The sequence below is a fragment of the Nilaparvata lugens genome, chromosome X, assembly GCF_014356525.2.
Source record: "Nilaparvata lugens isolate BPH chromosome X, ASM1435652v1, whole genome shotgun sequence".
NCBI classification, from domain to species: Eukaryota; Metazoa; Arthropoda; class Insecta; order Hemiptera; family Delphacidae; genus Nilaparvata; species Nilaparvata lugens.
Window position 1 is genome coordinate 104,333,907 of NC_052518.1, and position 17,364 is coordinate 104,351,270.

Sequence of the window (17,364 nt, forward strand, 5' to 3'; positions counted from 1 at the left end):
AATTTAGATAAGGTTACACATAGTCAGAAATAGGTTAAGTCTTGTAGTTGTTAATTTCACAAAATTTTCAGTCCTTAATTTTTTCACAATGTAGATTAAAAATACTTAATTACAAAATATACGTTAATATGCAACTGAAGCCACTTCCCGACCAACACGTCGAGTCGCCGCTCGACTCAGTATCACAGTCTAGAGCAGTGGTCGCCAAACAGTCGATCGCGAGCTACCGGTAGCTCGTGGGGTAGTTTTTGGTAGCTCACAGAAATGCTTGGGTTGTCAACCATGCATTGAGAAACATGACTACAAAATTCTGTATTTCTCAAAGATATGAAGTTGAATGATTTAAATTTGCAGCTTCAAGGGAAAGATAAGGACATCGGTGGAATGATTTGAACTGTAAAATCGTTTTCCAAGGAGCTTGAGATGTGGGAAAAGAATGTCCTCCAGTTTGAATATAATCACTTTTCCAATCTGAAGAAAATCAATGACGAGGAAAATCCTTCACAGCACCTCAGCAATAACCAATAATATGTTACAGTTCAGACTTGAGACAACAGTTTGATCAACGATTTCAAGATTTTAAAAGCATATCGAATATGGTACAATTCGTCAACTCTCCTTTTGTATAGATTGATGCAGAAGTATTGCAGTTTGTGTTGTAAAAACTTTTGGTGGAGATCAGGCTTCAGTTGAAATGGAATTTGTGGATTTTTAAAATGATCTTGTCTCAGATCACTTTCTACAACTGGAAATATTTGGCCTCAAATCCCAAAGAAAAATATCCAATTATTATTGAAGTTCCATTGAGGTTGAAAGCTATGCTCAGCTCTACCTACTTGTGTGAATCATATTTTTCAAGTATAAAATTCATAAAAAATCGATATAGGAACATTTTTTGGACAACTGCATCAGAATGGCGGCTACAACGTACACTCCAAACATCAAGAAAATACTTGATGGCCAAAAAGAGTTCCTCTGCTCTCATTGAAATGTACATTTCAACTTTTGTTATACTTTTTGCTATGAGATAAGTAGATTTCAACACTAGAAATGTATATTTATAGACAATAAAAGATACTTTGTTTATTCTAATATTCGTTGGTAGCTCACTAGAAGATTTATAAATGCTATTCTAGCTCACAAACTCATCAGTTTGGCGACCACTGGTCTAGAGGTTGCAGAGATTAGAATCGACTGGTCTGAATGTCAACATTTGAAAACACATGATACGTCGTGAAGAGACTGGAGTGGAGTCGCAGTCTCTTCCCGACTTGAGTCGCGTTGGTGCCAGTTGTGCCTAAATGTTAGGACGCTTTCGAGAACTCTGCCTCAAAGGCTGAATTACCCTTCAATTGAGCATGCTTCCTCCCGTGAAATGTCAATATAGACTCTCAGACTCCATTGAAGACAGTCAATGTAAAAGAGAAAAGCCAAATAAATGCAGTGCAAATCCCATGTCTCCGAAGAATAGTTGGAAAAACAAGACGAGACAGATAAAAAATGACCGCATAAGAGAAGAATTGCACATTAAAGCGGTTGAAACAGCAATCGATGAACTGATACTCTGATGGTATGGGCATCTCCTGAGAATGGATGAGAACAGAAAGCCTCGCCAATGCATGGAGGCCAGGGCACTAGGCAGGCGACCGACAGGAAGACCACGGGTGATATGGGAGGCAGCTGTTTCACGGATAGCAGCAGAAAGGGCAAGACTGTGAAGCAGTTGAAGAGAATGGCTGCTGGCTGCGGACTGAGAGCAGTGGAGAAGATGGATCCGAGGTGACCACCCAACGCTGTCAAAACGGCACATCGGGTTAGAAAAAGAGGAGGAAGAAGAAGAAGAAGAAGAAGAAGAAGAAGAAGAAGAAGAAGAAGAAGAAGACTCCAATCTCTAGTTGACTGAGACAATGCAGAAAAACGCTTGAAACGCCGATTTTGGGGGTGTATTGATGTCGAACTTTTAAAGCCTTCTCCACAAACCGTTTTTAGACCCTAGCAGTTGTAAATTTGTCTCTCAAATCTTGTCTCTTGTTGTCTCTTACTGTGTTGGCCTACTCTCAACTTTTAAAAATACGATTCATTCAACGTGTCAGTCTCAAAGATTCAGTATTTTGACAACAGTAGTAGGCCTAATTCAGCTACGAGAAAAGTTCAATACTTCAATTGTAAATAGGCCTACTTTACGGTATTTCAATTACAAACTGATAACAATTAATGCACTTGATATTTATTATAATCTGTCTGTAGATTGTATTTTAACAGCTTTGTTTTAGGAGTAAGTTTGAGTTTCTTATCAGGATTTTAAATTTTCAATTATTGTACAGTATTTTTACTTTCCTTGCCCTATTACCACATCATCATCACGTCTGAACTACTGAGCTGATCAACTTGAAATATGGCAGTAAGATTCCTTATTTACCAAGGATGGTTATAGGCCTATTTTCATTTTTATTAATCAATTGAATCGAATTTATTCAATTTGTGATACAAAGTTTACGTGAAATAGAAGCCCAATCAAATACTTTTACTTTCCTTGCCCTATTACCATAGGTAAGGAAAGTATTGCTTTCCGAAAAAAATTAAGGTACCCCAATTTCCAAATTTCTATACGTTTCAAGGTCCCCTGAGTCCAATAAACTGGTTTTTGGGTATTGGTCTGTATGTGTGTGTGTGTGTGTGTGTATGAGTGTATGTGCGTCTGTGTACACGATATCTCATCTCCCAATTAACGGAATGACTTGAAATTTGGAACTTAAGGTCCTTTCAGTATAAGGATCCGACACGAACAATTTCGATCAAATGCATTCAAGATGGCGGCTAAAATGGCGAGAATGTTGTCAAAAACAGGGTTTTTCGTGATTTTCTCGGAAACGGCTCCAACGATTTTGATCAAATTCATACCTAAAATAGTCATCGATAAGCTCTATCAACTGCCACAAGTCTCATATCTGTAAAAATTTCAGGAGCTTCGCCCCATCAATGCAGATAGATTCCCAATTATCAGGCTTCAGATACAATTGAAACGAAAAAAATCAAGTGGAATAGATTGAGCATGAAAATCTCTACAATTAATGTTCAGTAACATTTTCACCTAAAATTGAAAATAAGCTTTAAATTCGAGAAAATGTGATTGTTCAATTGCAAAATTATTGTTGATTCTATTAAATCATTCACTATGAAGAGATAGCAGACCTCATGTGTGTCTCCAGCGTTATTGCCCTGTCACCAGCTGGCTCAAATCTTTGAATAGTAGACTTGAGATGCGCGGGAACACTAGCGTCAGGTGATCAATTTTCATAACGGCAAGGAAAGTTGTGTGAGTGCGTCACACCAGATTTTTCAGTTAGCCTATCAGTGATTATTTATTTAATTTGGTTTTCAACTTTTCTAAATTCGAAATTCCCAGTTTATAAATATTTTGGACTCAAAATCGGGCAAAAATCATGAAGTCATGATTTCATGAGGTCATGAAAGTCAGTTTCATGAAATCATGAAAATCATAACCTATTTATGGACAATTTCCATCTAAATTTGGGAAAGGAACAGTATTTTCAATTATTGATACAGTATTTTTCAGTTATCAGTGATTATCTATTTAATTTGGTTTTAAACTTTTCTAAATTCTAAATTCCTAGTTTATAAATATTTTGGACTCAAAATCGGGCAAAAATCATGAAGTGTGAACATAACCTATTTATGGACAATTTCTATCTAAATTTGGGAAAGGACCAGTTTTGGGCTTTAAGCCTGTTGTTCCTCCCCCAATCATTTATAGTTGAGAATTATATTGTATCTATCGATGTATAAATAAATAAATAAATGATATTGTAAGCTGTTAATGAAGATGGAAAAACATATAATTCGTTTGTCGTACTTAAGATAAAATTTTAAGTTATTACAGTAGAAATAATATTTGATTGACAAATAGAATTATCATTTTATCATATATTATAATAAAAAATTGACGTCTATATTAGTTTAATCTAGATTTATCAATTAGTTTTATTTGATACGAAATAAATGATAACATAACCTCAAAAAGTGTAGACTAGATCCTTTAGGCCTGTAGCAATCAACCTGCTTTTTTTCTCCGGTTCTTTTGGAACTTGATTTATGATTTATCCTTCCTACAGCAATGTTAACAGTCAGGCAAAAAGTACATAATAATTATTTATCTGATACATTTTTAAGTGAGATTATAAATCGTAATCGATAACCTGAAAAAGTTACATATGGTAGGCTACGGTAAAGGTGCATTTTCGTCTGTGCGTAAAAAGACGGCAAACATTGTTGACATTCATATTGTCCAAATTTCAAGTGTGCTAAAAACCGATAAAATAACTTTTCATTATTTGTTTTTTTTATTCAAGAATAAAAACATTTCTAATAATATCAACATATTGCCATTTGAAAATATAAAAAAATATAAACTCAAGATCCCTCATTAAAACATAATTGAATATAATCTTTTAGATTATTTAGACAAATTGAAATTTACCCAATGTGAGATCCTCACCCTGTCCTGGTCGGCGACGGCATTTACGCATAAACCGAAACCCAGCTTCATAGCAATCAACCTTGATTTTAATTTTCTTCGGAAATCGTTAGAAACTGAATTTATCCTTTCTACTGTAATGTTTACCGTCAGGTAAAAAGTACATAAAATTTATATGATAAATTTTTAAATGTCTTATTAATTGTTTGGAAATAATAATCGTGTAATTGGTTTTAATTGTATTTAACCTCATTATCAGGCTAGGTTAATTGTTGACTGTGACGTCACACATACACAAACTTCAACGAGTTCCACATATCAACAACAGATAGCGACAGGTGTCCATTACTTCCACACTAAGGTCTAAATTATCTTTAAATTAACAAAAAATAATTCAAATTAACTGGAAATATGTGAAATTTAGTGATAAATACTTATTTTTTGTGATACCAAATGTTTAAAATAGATATCAACTACGAATTCGATTGCAGTAATCAATAAACTGTTGCGAGTTTCCTCAACTCTCGTTTGAGCTTTGTGCAAACATCAGATACCCTGACCAAGTAAATGTTGATGTTTACGCAAAGTGGGCGAGTGATAGGGCGAAGGATAAGGCCGAGATAGAATGCCGCCATTGTGAAGGAATCCATTGCTCGGATCAGTGCTCCAATTGGCGATTGACCACAGCTAGTGAGAGATACGAAGCAATTGTTCATTGTGATATGAGCTATAGCTTCATGCCTCTCCTTTGCTCTGTTAAATCGTTATTTGGTGACATGCTCCGATCAATGTATTCGATCACAATGTCAGCATTCTATCTTGTCCCTTTTCTTGCCCTATCACTCGCCCATTTTGCGTTATTATAAATTAAAATATTATTGTCGCCAACCTGTGACAGTGGAGAAAGATACAAGAACTGCGTTGCCGATTGTATTAATATCTTCGCCAACCTGTAGTGGGGAACACGTTGTAATGGCAGTGGAGAAGAATATGAGAACAACGTTGCTATTTATGCGTTATTTTGTAACTTGTTACCAACACACAAAACAAGAAGGGTTTGCTGGTAACGCCAATTAATTTAAATAAATTCAATATTTAAGTATTTTTGGTACTTTCAAGTTATTAAAAAATATATTATTTATTATATTTAGTATTATATACATTTTAGTGTACATGAAAAGAAATAGTGAGATAATTGCTGACAACCACCCCATTCACAGGTTTCCTCAGCGTAACAACAATATTTATTTGCTCAAAAGACTTACCACCTATGGGTAGGGTCTTTATATTCCGGCATAAAAATATACAACTCTTTGAAAAACGAGTTTAAAGCTGAGACTAATTTGAAAGTATTCAATAATAAAATAGGTGATATACTATTAAGGAGTTGTCCCTATACTGTTGAAGAGGGAATGTGGTCCTTGTCTGGTAGTTTGGACATACAGAGTCTGTATAATAAGTAACCGGACTGACCTCAGGAAACTTTTTATTGGCAAAATATGTACAATTTTTCATTAGATATCTTCAAGGTAGTCCCTATTGGAGTCGATAACACACTGATACCGGATTTTCAAAACCCTGAACGCTCCCTGGAAGTCGGCAACCTCTATGCTGTCTAGAGCCCTCGTCGTAGCACGTTGAACGTTTTCCAGAGTCCCGAATCGCGTCCCCTTAGGTGTCTCTTGATCTTGGGGAACAAAAAGAAGTCCGGTGGTGTCATATCCGGGCTGTAAGGAGGATGTGGCAACGTTACCCTCGACTGTTTGGCCAACTGCTCGGTGCCGAGCAGGCAGGTGTGCGACGGAGCATTGTCGTGATAGAGGATCTACGAATCGGCAATCCCCGGACGGACTTGATGAACCCGGGCGGTTAGTCGACGGAGCACCTCTCTGAGGTACTGGCCGTTCACAAAGAGTTAGTTCCACCCGGGCAAACTGTAAACGACCAGTACTACAGAGAGGTGCTTCGTCGACTAACCACCCGGGCTCATCGAGTCCGTCCGGGGATTGCCGATTCGTGGATCCTCCATCACGACAATGCTCCGTCGCACACCTGCCTGCTCGTCACCGAGCTGTGGCCAAATAGTCGAGGGTAACGTTGCCACATCCTCATTACAGCCCGGATATGGTACCACCGGACTTCTTTTTGTTCCCGTTGTCAGTCCGGTTACTTATTATACAGACCCAGGTTAAGAAAATTAGGCCTTATATATTGGAAAATGTATCTAAACCAATCTTGTATGTAACCTATATATATATATATATATATATATATATATTATATATATATATATATATATAATTGATAGGTGGCATGTTGTGTGAGTTTTAATGAAGCTCACATATATACAACTAAGCGCCATGAATAACAAAAATAATATTATATAATATTATATTAGTTATAATATAAAAACTCCATTCTACTCTGGAATACGTTATTTTAATAAATTACCTGCAGCCATCAGAAATCTAGATTCAATAAACAAATTCAAACTAAAAGTCAGAAAAATGCTAGTAGACAAAGCCCTATACTCTGCTGCCGAATTTTAATTTGTGAAAAGAGGCTGTAGAGTGTAACTTAACTTTTTGTGACTTTCATTTCCATGTGAATTTGATGAGATACATCATAGAGTGTATTTATTTATTTATTTTACTTTCAAGAAGTTAGAACTAAGTCTTTTAAATATAAAATTGATGTAATGTGAAGATAAATAAGTGAAATGAAATAATAATAATGAATTGTTTATATTCCAATGTACGGTTTTAGGTATATTTTTCGTATTATCTGAGCAAGCAAAGAACTACAAGACTTAACCTATATCGGACTATGTGTCACCTTATCTAAATTTGGGAGAGAAATAGCTCAAGTTTACCTTATTTTTCCTCTCCTTATCAATTTGATTATGTACTTATTGTATGAATAATGAATAAAGTATTAAAGCTACTACATAAGTAACGGAGAGAAATAGCTCAAGTTTGCCTTATTTTTTTCCTCTCCTTATCAATTTGATTATGTACTTATTGTATGAATAATGAATAAAGTATTAAAGCTACTACATAAGTAACTTCCAATTGGTTTTTCGATTTCTCAGCTATTTTTACATTAGAATTGTAATTTATGTGATATCTTGACTGGCTATATCTTCAGTTTTGTTTATTTTTTCGTTTCATCATTATTTAATCCTACCACCGTAATAAATTCTGTCATCTTTAATTTTTTTATTTTCCTAATTTGTTTTATTTTTGTTATTAATTATTTTGTTATTTTTATCTTCTTCCTTCCTTTTCCTCCTGTTTCTCCTTTTTCCCATCCTTTTATTTATTTGTTTTTTCCTCGTTCTTCTCAAATCTGTCCTGCCAAAACTGAAATCATGCAGGATATCCCAGTACTCCTATCATTCCTGACCCGCCTTCGTTTACAGATCCGATTAGAAAACAGGAAGAAAATAAAGTTCCTTCAGCGCCCTCTGATCTGGAGTCGGTCATAACGGGTGCACGGTTCATCACATTGAAATGGAAACCTCCCAAACACACCAGAGGGGAAATACTTTGGTATACCATCTTCTACAAACCCCAAGATTCATCAAGGTAAGCTGCATTTTCGCCTTAAAAACAACAAGTCTATGTTATTGCCAGTGGCATATTCTCAAGGCTAGCTGCGAAGCCTTAGGCCTACTAGTTGTTATAAATAAATATATTATTATAAAAACTCAATTATTATAAAGTATTAATAAAGTATTATAAACTTAAGTAGGTATAAAGTCTAAAAAACATCAATTCCATGTTTTAACGTCAAATTGAACGTTTGCGATCAATGTGGAACAAAAATGCATAAAAACACTCAGGGGCGATTGTTGAGATCGGGTATGGCTTACCCCGGCGCAACGTTGGTCTAGCGCAACTTTGGTCTCGGCTAAAAAATCGGTTTGCTGAGATCGAGTTTAGCCGTCGGTCATCTCTTGGTCGAGAGCAACTTTGATCCCCAGGTTTAGCCTGACCGACGCTCAAGTTTTGCCAGACCGAGGCGCAACTGGAGGAATCCAGGGGGAATTATTGTCGCAATGTTGGCAACAGCCATCTCGAATGCTACTTTGGCTCTCACACGCTGTCTTTGCGTATTGCTTTTGCACTCTCTCACTCACACTCACTCACTCTCCCATCATTCGTTTCTTTCTTGTTTTTTCTTCTTCCCCTCCCTTCCTCTCTCTCTCTCTCTCTATATATATATATATAGTAGGAAGAGTGGGGAAGAGAGGAAGGGAGGGGAAGAAGAAAAAACAAGAAAGAAACGAATGATGGGAGAGTGAGTGAGTGTGAGTGAGAGAGTGCAAAAGCAATACGCAAAGACAGCGTGTGAGAGCCAAAGTAGCATTCTATATTATATCTCACTCTCTCTCTCTGAGAGGTTTTCCTATAAGATTTATCTAGTGGAATTTCAAATAATATTGTTTTTAGCCGAGCGCAAGAGATAATCCCGATCTCAGCAATCGCCCCAAAGAGATGCAAAACCGTCGATTTGAATCTTGAACCTCACTTCGCTCGGTCAAAAATACAAAGTGTACGGAAAGTCGCTGTGCACTTGAATTATGGAAATGAAATACTCGGTGCACAGTGTATAATCAACCGTTTGTTGGCTGAAAAATATAACGATGAAGCAAAACGTGAATACAATATATGACGGTGTGGATTATCTTCTAATGGTTATGTAGATTTACGGTGTGTCATTCGTAAGTGTGATACCTCAATTGTGCGATTATTTTAAATCTATTCGTGTTTATTATCTAAAAGTATCAATACATTTCAAATAATATTAACATATTGCCATTTGAAAACCAAAACCTAACCTACCTATCTTTTCCTGTTGACTTTGAAACCCAATTGAACAGAACCTTTTAGGTTATGTTCTTACACTAGACAATTTGAAGTCTCGCAGTATTAAGGCACTCCCACTTTATGCCATTTTTGGATTGTGTATGTAATATTTCAAATAACTTATAACACACGTTCATCTTCTTCTTCTTTGGCTAAGCCTTATCCCAATCATATGGGGCCGGCATTTCCCTTTCTCAGCCGTTTCCTTCACAAAATCCTGTCCATCTCCTCCCCGCGTCACCAACCATGTCTCCCCACCTCATCCTTGGCCTTCCCTGCCCTCTCCTGCCACCCAGATCCAAATCCTGCACCGCAATCCTCCTCACTCTCTGCACATGTCCAAACCACCTCATCCTGGCCTCCTGCATCTTTGTACCATCCCAAATGTACCTCTAATTTTATGATCTCTAATCAATGCATTACGAATCCTATCTAAATCTAGTCGATTTTGCTCAAATTATCTTTAATCACAATTACAATACTAGATCGAACTCTGATCTTCTGTCTCCCTATATAAGATTATCTAAGACTCATAAAAGTCATATGTACCAGAAATGTGTAATATATAATAAAGTTCCTCTCGAGATAAGAATGCTACCGGTAAAAAAATTGAAATTGGAATGAATTTAAACTGAAATGAATGAATTAGATGTGTAATATATAATAAACTTCCTCTCGAGATAAGAATGCTACCGGTAAAACAATTCAAATCGGTTATCAATAAATGGCTAAGACAAAACCCATATTTCAATTTAAAAGAATTTTATGGATTGTGATGTTAATATTGTTACCTAATTGTGTTGAAAATTTAAATGTTTTAATAATTTATTGAAGAAATTTGGACTCAATGTATTGTTTTTAAATGTCTTGACGAAGCGTATTGCATGTTTGTATAATATTTAATGGCTGGTAAAAATTCTTATTCTTAACTTCCTTTTTCGTGATCTATCCCAGCATTCTCATCTCACTCACTTCCATTTTCTTCATTTTCGCCTCTTTGTAACAGGCCAGGTTTCCGCACCATACAACATAGCTAATAACATATCCCAAATAACTCACGTTAATATTATAAATAAATTTCAATTTTTACTTGGGGGCTAATAACACATATCTGTTTACTTGGTAAATGGTAATACTTGAAAGTATCGTGATAACTGATTACTTTAAACCTCTACAAATCTTTTTGTGATTGATGTGCAGGGAACGAGCCGTAAACACAACTGGATCAAAGCTGGAAGAAGTTAATATACAGGGATTATTGCCAGACAGGAGCTATCACTTCAGAGTTGTAGCTTCGAACGTGGTGGGCTCTGGACTGAGTTCGTCTCCGCTTGTGTTGAGAACTCAACCGGAGGATCACGTGGATGTCCCGGGTCCACCCTTGAGACTGACCGCCGTTGCTACGGCACCCAACGAGCTCAGCGTCCAATGGCAACCTCCCATGCTCAACAATGGCCCCGTTCAACGATATAAACTGTTTTACATTGAGGTGAGATGGCTTTCAATTCATCAAACTTGACCCGTTCAAAGATATAAACTGTTTTATATTAGCACCTCAGGCAGCGGCTGCGAAAGCTGAACTATGCATTTGGTCAGCTGGGGTAAGTCCTGGGTGCCGGTCACTGTAGGAACGTTTATCATGCTTATGTTCAGTCCCTGCTCGAATATGGCATCTTGGCGTGGGGGGTGCCTCATCCAATGTATTTGCAGCCCCTTGCAGTTTCACAAAGATCACTAATTAAAACACTTCTTTTGAAAAATAACAGATACCCTACTCATCTATTGTTCCTGGAATTTCCAGATGATCATATTGGTTGTGATCGTATCTGGTATAGTTTCCTCTTCCTCATACGAATTAGTTGAGCTATTCTACTATGAGCAAAAGGTGATAAGCTGCTCCAGACTAGACTCACCTTTTTTGAAGCATTTGCTTCAAAAGTTGAGCAAATGCTCTAGATTATTCATACAATTTTGAGCAAAAGCTTTTACTTTTGAGCAAATGCTCAAACTATTTTTTGATGAGCATGATCAAAAGGTTTTGCTCACGTTTATTCATAGGAAATGAAGCAAAAGGTGATAAGCTGCTCTAGACTAGACTCACCTTTTTTGAAGCATTTGCTTCAAAAGTTGAGCAAATGCTCTAGTTTATTCATACAATTTTGAGTATAAGCTCTTACTTTTGAGCAAATGCTCAAACTATTTTTTTGATGAGCATGATCAAAAGGTTTTGCTCACGTTTATTCATAGAAAATGAAGCAAAAGGTGATAAGCTGCTCTAGACTAGACTCACCTTTTTTGAAGCATTTGCTTCAAAAGTTGAGCAAATGCTCTAGTTTATTCATACAATTTTGAGTATAAGCTCTTACTTTTGAGCAAATGTTCAAACTATTTTTTTGATGAGCATGATCAAAAGGTTTTGCTCACGTTTATTCATAGAAAATGAAGCAAATATTTTAGAAGTATAAGCAAATGCTCAACTTTATTCATATGGCCCATTGAGAAGCTGGGTGAAGTGTATAAATTGGAGTGTATGAAGAAGTGTATAAATTTTTTGGACCTCTATTTTCATGATTTTCATAACTTTCAGGCGGATTCTTCAGAGCAGCACCATGTTGTAACACAGCATACCAAGTACCTACTGACGGGACTGAACAACTATACAGAGTACAACTTATGGGTGGTGGCAATCAACCAGAACGGCCAAGGCAGTAGTGGTGAGGAGATATCGGCTCGCACCGTATCCACTCTGCCTTCAAAGCCACCTCAGAACGTAATCGTGGAGCCCAACAGCTCTAACAGTGTCATCGTGAAGTGGGAACCGCCTCCAAAGGACAGTCAGAATGGTGTCATAACTGGCTACAAGATGAAGTACAAGAAGAAGAAAGGAAGCAAGAGAGTGTCTTCGATTATTATCTCGGCCGATCGAAGGTCGTATCCTCTCACCAGTCTCGACAGAAGTTCGGTATGTCATAAAGGTTGTGCAGAGGCTAAAAATAAACTATCTACTGATGATATTTTTCAATGCTTACCGCTTTGTATATCATCAATCTATCAAAATTGAAAAGTTTTCTCAGGAAAACATTTTTTTTTCTGAACATTAATTTTTAGATATAAGCGACTACAGTTTAAATTTTTGGGACAGAACTTTTCAAATTCGGTAAGAGATAAATCCATGAGATTTAAAGGATAAATTCTTCATGGTATTTGTTAATTGAATAAAACAAAAAGAGTTGGAAAATATCAATTTTTGAGTAAGTTATTCAATTTACCAAAAATAACTTAACTGAAAGTTATTTTTGGTCATTTTTAGTATATTTTCCGAAAATTTTTGTTTTATTCAATCAACAATACCATGAAGAATTCATCCCCTAAATCTCATGGATTTATCTCTTACTGAATTTGAAATGTTCTGTCCCAAAATTTAAACTTTAGGCGCTTATATCTCAAACGAATGCTGAAAATAAAATAGACCGATAGAATAACAAATGAAGAAGTATTTCAAAGGGCTGAAGAGAAACAAAAAACTCTATTTAATCTCTTAGGGACAGACTGCATTCTTGGATAGGACATATTATAAGACACAGCGAATTCACGCTAACAATACTGGAAGGTGCAATCAGTGGACAACGGGCTCGTGGAAGACCCCGGCTACAATATTTGAAGCAGATAACATGGGATCTTGGGGTCCAGAGCTATACCCAACTAAAACAGCTGGCTCTGGACAGACAAAGATGGAAAGCTGCCAACCAATCGGACGATTGAAGCAGAAGAAGAAGATCTCAAACAGTAATGATCTGAAAAAAATTCCTGAGAAAACTTTTCCATTTTGATAGCTTGATGATATACAAATTGATAAACTTTGAAAAATGTCACCAGTAGAAAGTTTATTTTTAGCCTTTGCCCAGCCTTAATTTATTTATCTATTTATAAAAACATGTCACAGGCTATTCAGAATAACATTGAGAATCGTCATACATATAATTCAATATAATAACTACAGATACAGAGTGTTCAATGTAAAACAGAACTCATTAGCTTGTACTAAATGTAATTATTTTGGAAAATGCATATAAAAATTGGATAGAATCATGAAGTGTAAACATGACCTAGTTTTGGACAAGTTCTGTCTAAATTTGGGAAAGGAATAGTTTTTCGATTTAAGCCTGCTGTTCCTTTCCCAATCATTCATAATTGAGATGATATTGTATGTGTCATGTATGTATAAATATAGTCAGTTACAGTCTTTACGGGTCTTGTAGCTTTGCCTATCGGCCAAGGGCCACTACACTACAATATCACAGTATACATACAGTATGGAAACTCGGCTAGTACCCTGCGCAAAAATCCCCCATCTTGCTAGGAACCGCCACATTGTAATATAGTGAGGTCCACATTATAATGGCAGTGTACGACTGACAATACTGTTGCTGTCCTTTTCTATCATACAACAAAACATATAGCACTATCTCTCTCTCGCTTTACAATGTTGTCTATTTGCCAGAATATTTTATATTTACTTTTGACAGTGACTGTACAAAACTGAACAAACTATAGTCTCAGCCGCCATTTTTTTTATCTTCATTCTGTCAAAATACTTGAGTACACAAGTCTTATAATTTATTTAAAATGTATTTTTGAAACAATGAAATAATTTTTGAACAAATTAAAATACCTGAAATGACATTTTAAAAGTTGATAACTAACCATCTTAGACTTCATCGATGCTTCAGTTAGTCTACCTGTATAGGTTAGACCTACTCGTACCGGTATAAATAATATTGAAAAGTTATTTCAGAATAATTAATCCATTGAAATTACTTATTTTTAAATAGGATTTCTATTTTTCTATTATTCTAAAAAAGAATTGGAATAGAATACCTACCAAATAACTCAATTTCTGTTGTTTTGAAATTCAGATCGTTGTATCACAGCTTTTTAAATTAGCCGCCATTTCAGGTTTGTATAAAAATAGAAATCTGATCTCAGTTATGGAAGCAAATTTTTGAATCAAATTATGAAAAAATATATTTTCTTGATTAATTTGACATTAATTTGATTATTTTATCAAGGAAATTATAATTATTATTGGATTAAATTTAATGGGATGAATTGAGTAACAGCTGTGTACAGTCAGTGGCAAAATGGAGAGAATTGGCAACGTTTTTCTCCTATCTTTCTTCACTGCCATTATAACGTGGACCTCACTATAGTATTGATGGGAGGTTCGGATCACTTTACTGATCCGGATCAATTGATCTCGGTCACTGCCGCGAGCCAATCAGAAGACCAGGATTGGAACTTCCTAAGGTCACGTGACGTGTCTAGCATTGGTTAGATAGGCGTTTGATTGACAGTTTCCATTCTGTACCTATTCTGTGACAATACTACCCGTTCAAAAACATCCAACATTTTTGAAAATGTATCTTTCCGTAAGCAACAGATTCTCTTTTGTATCTTCTCAAAAGCAACGGGTTGCATCCGAAAATATACACAAGGAGCTTTTTAGAGTTACGTCCTTTTAGCATGACACAGCCTATCAGCTGACATTCGTTCAACATTCTTTGATAAGTTTCAACTCTCTTATTCATGAAGAATTTCTGTGGGAAGCTTTCTCCATGTAGGGATCCAGGATCTCTGAAGCCTGATGTTTTTGCTAAGCCATGAATATTACCCCGCATACCATACCTTGCCTTTGTGTCGTTTCAAATTCACGGAGACAAAGCTACGGGACCCGTACTATACCACTACCTCCGTAAACAAAGCCGTAGTGCATTCATGTGACGTCATCATAGGTAGGGCTCCTGCACCAATAAAAATTCGTCGTTTTCAGCTGATCTATATCAGCTAGTGTTTTTATTGTGTAAGCACGATATGGACGGCGGGAGAAACCTCCACCAAATATGTAAGCAATATTTGCCTTCACCGAATATGTAAGGGTGGCAAAATGAAAAACAAGAACCACAAGAAAAGATCGTACAGGTTTTTGATATTAAAACAAAACAATAAATTATTTATTATGAAATTAGAATTATAATTTAGAATTTATACGAAATAATAATCATCAGATGAATATTTCAAGGGCTACTCGCTTTGCTGCTAGTGAGGATTCATTTGTTGTGGTTATGAAAAATTTGAAACAATGACTCAGTAGTCACCTGCCTTTATGAAAATGGCTTCCCACTTTGGCATCCACTGGTTGGAAACGCGACGTTAATTATTAATTAAAAATAAAAAAAACTGATCTAATGAAGTGGGTTCAGATCCCTTCCTATTTAATAATACAATTCTCTTTAAACTGCCCGAACTGTGGCAGGAAAACTGTATTATAAAACAAGAACAAAATCTATCCCCTTCACCAGAACAGCCGGACTTTACTCACAGTCCTAACGAACGAGCTCACACACACTACACAGCCCAAAAGAAAAATTTTGGGTATTAAATATAACTCAGTCAATGCCAAACATGAAAGCCATTTCAGTACATATTTTTATCTGTCGCACAAGCGGCACGTTTGTTATTAAAAACAAAAGAGAAGCTACATTAATTTTGACAACAAATGAAATAAGCAATCTTTCTGTCGATGACAAAAATCGTTCAAAGACAAAAACACTGTTATTTAAACTTTTCTAAATTAAAACTCTAAAATCCTGATCAATATGAGATAAATATATGATTCATATATATGTCCCATATGACCAGGTGACAATTGGTGTAGGAGTCCTACCTGTGCTGACGTCACACGAATGCACTATGGCTTTGTTTACGGAGGTAGTGGTACAGTACAGAAACATCAATTTTTGGATATTCGATTTGCTGCCATCATTATGAATTCTATAAGATTAAACGGAATTTGACAAACATCATCTGTTTAATCTTATAGAATTGATAAGGACGGCAAAATATCGTACGTCCAAAAAGTGATGTGTGTGTAACTATAGTGAGGTCCACGTTATAATGGCAGTGGAGAAAGATAGAAGAAACACGTTGCCGATCCTCTGTCTTGTCAATGCCTTCTATAGACGGTAGCTGATACAGGATTATTGATGTAAGAAAAAGTACTCTGAAAACAATTATATATACACATATACAGAAGTCTGATCGTAGTTTCAAATAATATGAGCAAGGAAAGTTGTGTGAGTGTACCACACCAGATTTTTTATTATTGATTGTGACGATTAAATGTTGTGAAGCTTGTCTTTTATATGTAACTACTTGAATAAATGAAATTTGATTGATTGATTATAGATTACCGGCATCCTTGAATATGTGATTGTTTTTGTAGGCCTACCAAGTGCGTCTATGGGCCATGAATGTGAATGGAACTGGACCTCCCACTGATTGGATCAATGCCACCACTTATGAAAACGACCTTGACGAATCTTCAGTACCAGGACAGCCACAGTCAATGAAAGGTAATCAATTAAAATAGTTATTTGTATATCTAGAGTGAAAAGTACGACTTTTTCTCCCTGTGGGAAAAAGTTTGAAGCCCGAGGCGAAGCCGAGGGCAGCAATTTTCCTGAGGGAGAAAAAGTATTTTTCGCTCGTGATGTACACAACATTTTTCCTCCATCTAGATTTTTTTATAGAAACTGCAAATAAAATCATTCTAATAACTTACGTATTGGTGACAATGATTCCTAACAACATAACCTAAATCTAAAACCTAAAAACCGGTCGTCTGATTGGCACTGCCGATTGCGCTATCTATCGGCAAAAGTTGTAAAAATTATATCAGCTGAGCAGCTACCAAAAATGGCTGACTCCAGATCACGCGGTTCAGATTTGAATTGCAGATCAAAAATATTTGTTGGCTGGTATTTTGAATAGAATAAAATATTTTTAAAATTGTATAAATTTTTATCGTCTACTAATATTAAGAATATAATAATTATCATACAAACATATATTTCATGTGTTGATCAAATTTCTGGTTGTGGTATTGAATTCAGTTGACTCAATGACAGACACCTCTATTATGCTTTCTCATTAGAGCTT

The 17,364-nt window shown here is 35.9% G+C and overlaps 1 protein-coding gene across 11 annotated transcripts in view; it reads left to right on the top strand.

Moving 5' to 3' along the window:
* LOC111048178 (neogenin) overlaps positions 1-17,364 on the top strand; it is a 267,521-nt gene that overhangs the window by 82,510 nt on the left and 167,647 nt on the right. For 10 of the 11 annotated variants that reach the window (XM_039442940.1, XM_039442944.1, XM_039442937.1 and 7 more), the window contains exons 10-13: positions 7,872-8,082; positions 10,567-10,855; positions 11,954-12,328; positions 16,649-16,778. In XM_039442940.1, coding sequence (XP_039298874.1) covers positions 7,872-8,082; positions 10,567-10,855; positions 11,954-12,328; positions 16,649-16,778 — 1,005 coding nt within the window. The remainder of the gene's footprint in view (positions 1-7,871; positions 8,083-10,566; positions 10,856-11,953; positions 12,329-16,648; positions 16,779-17,364) is intronic. The other variant, XM_039442939.1, reaches the window with a different exon arrangement.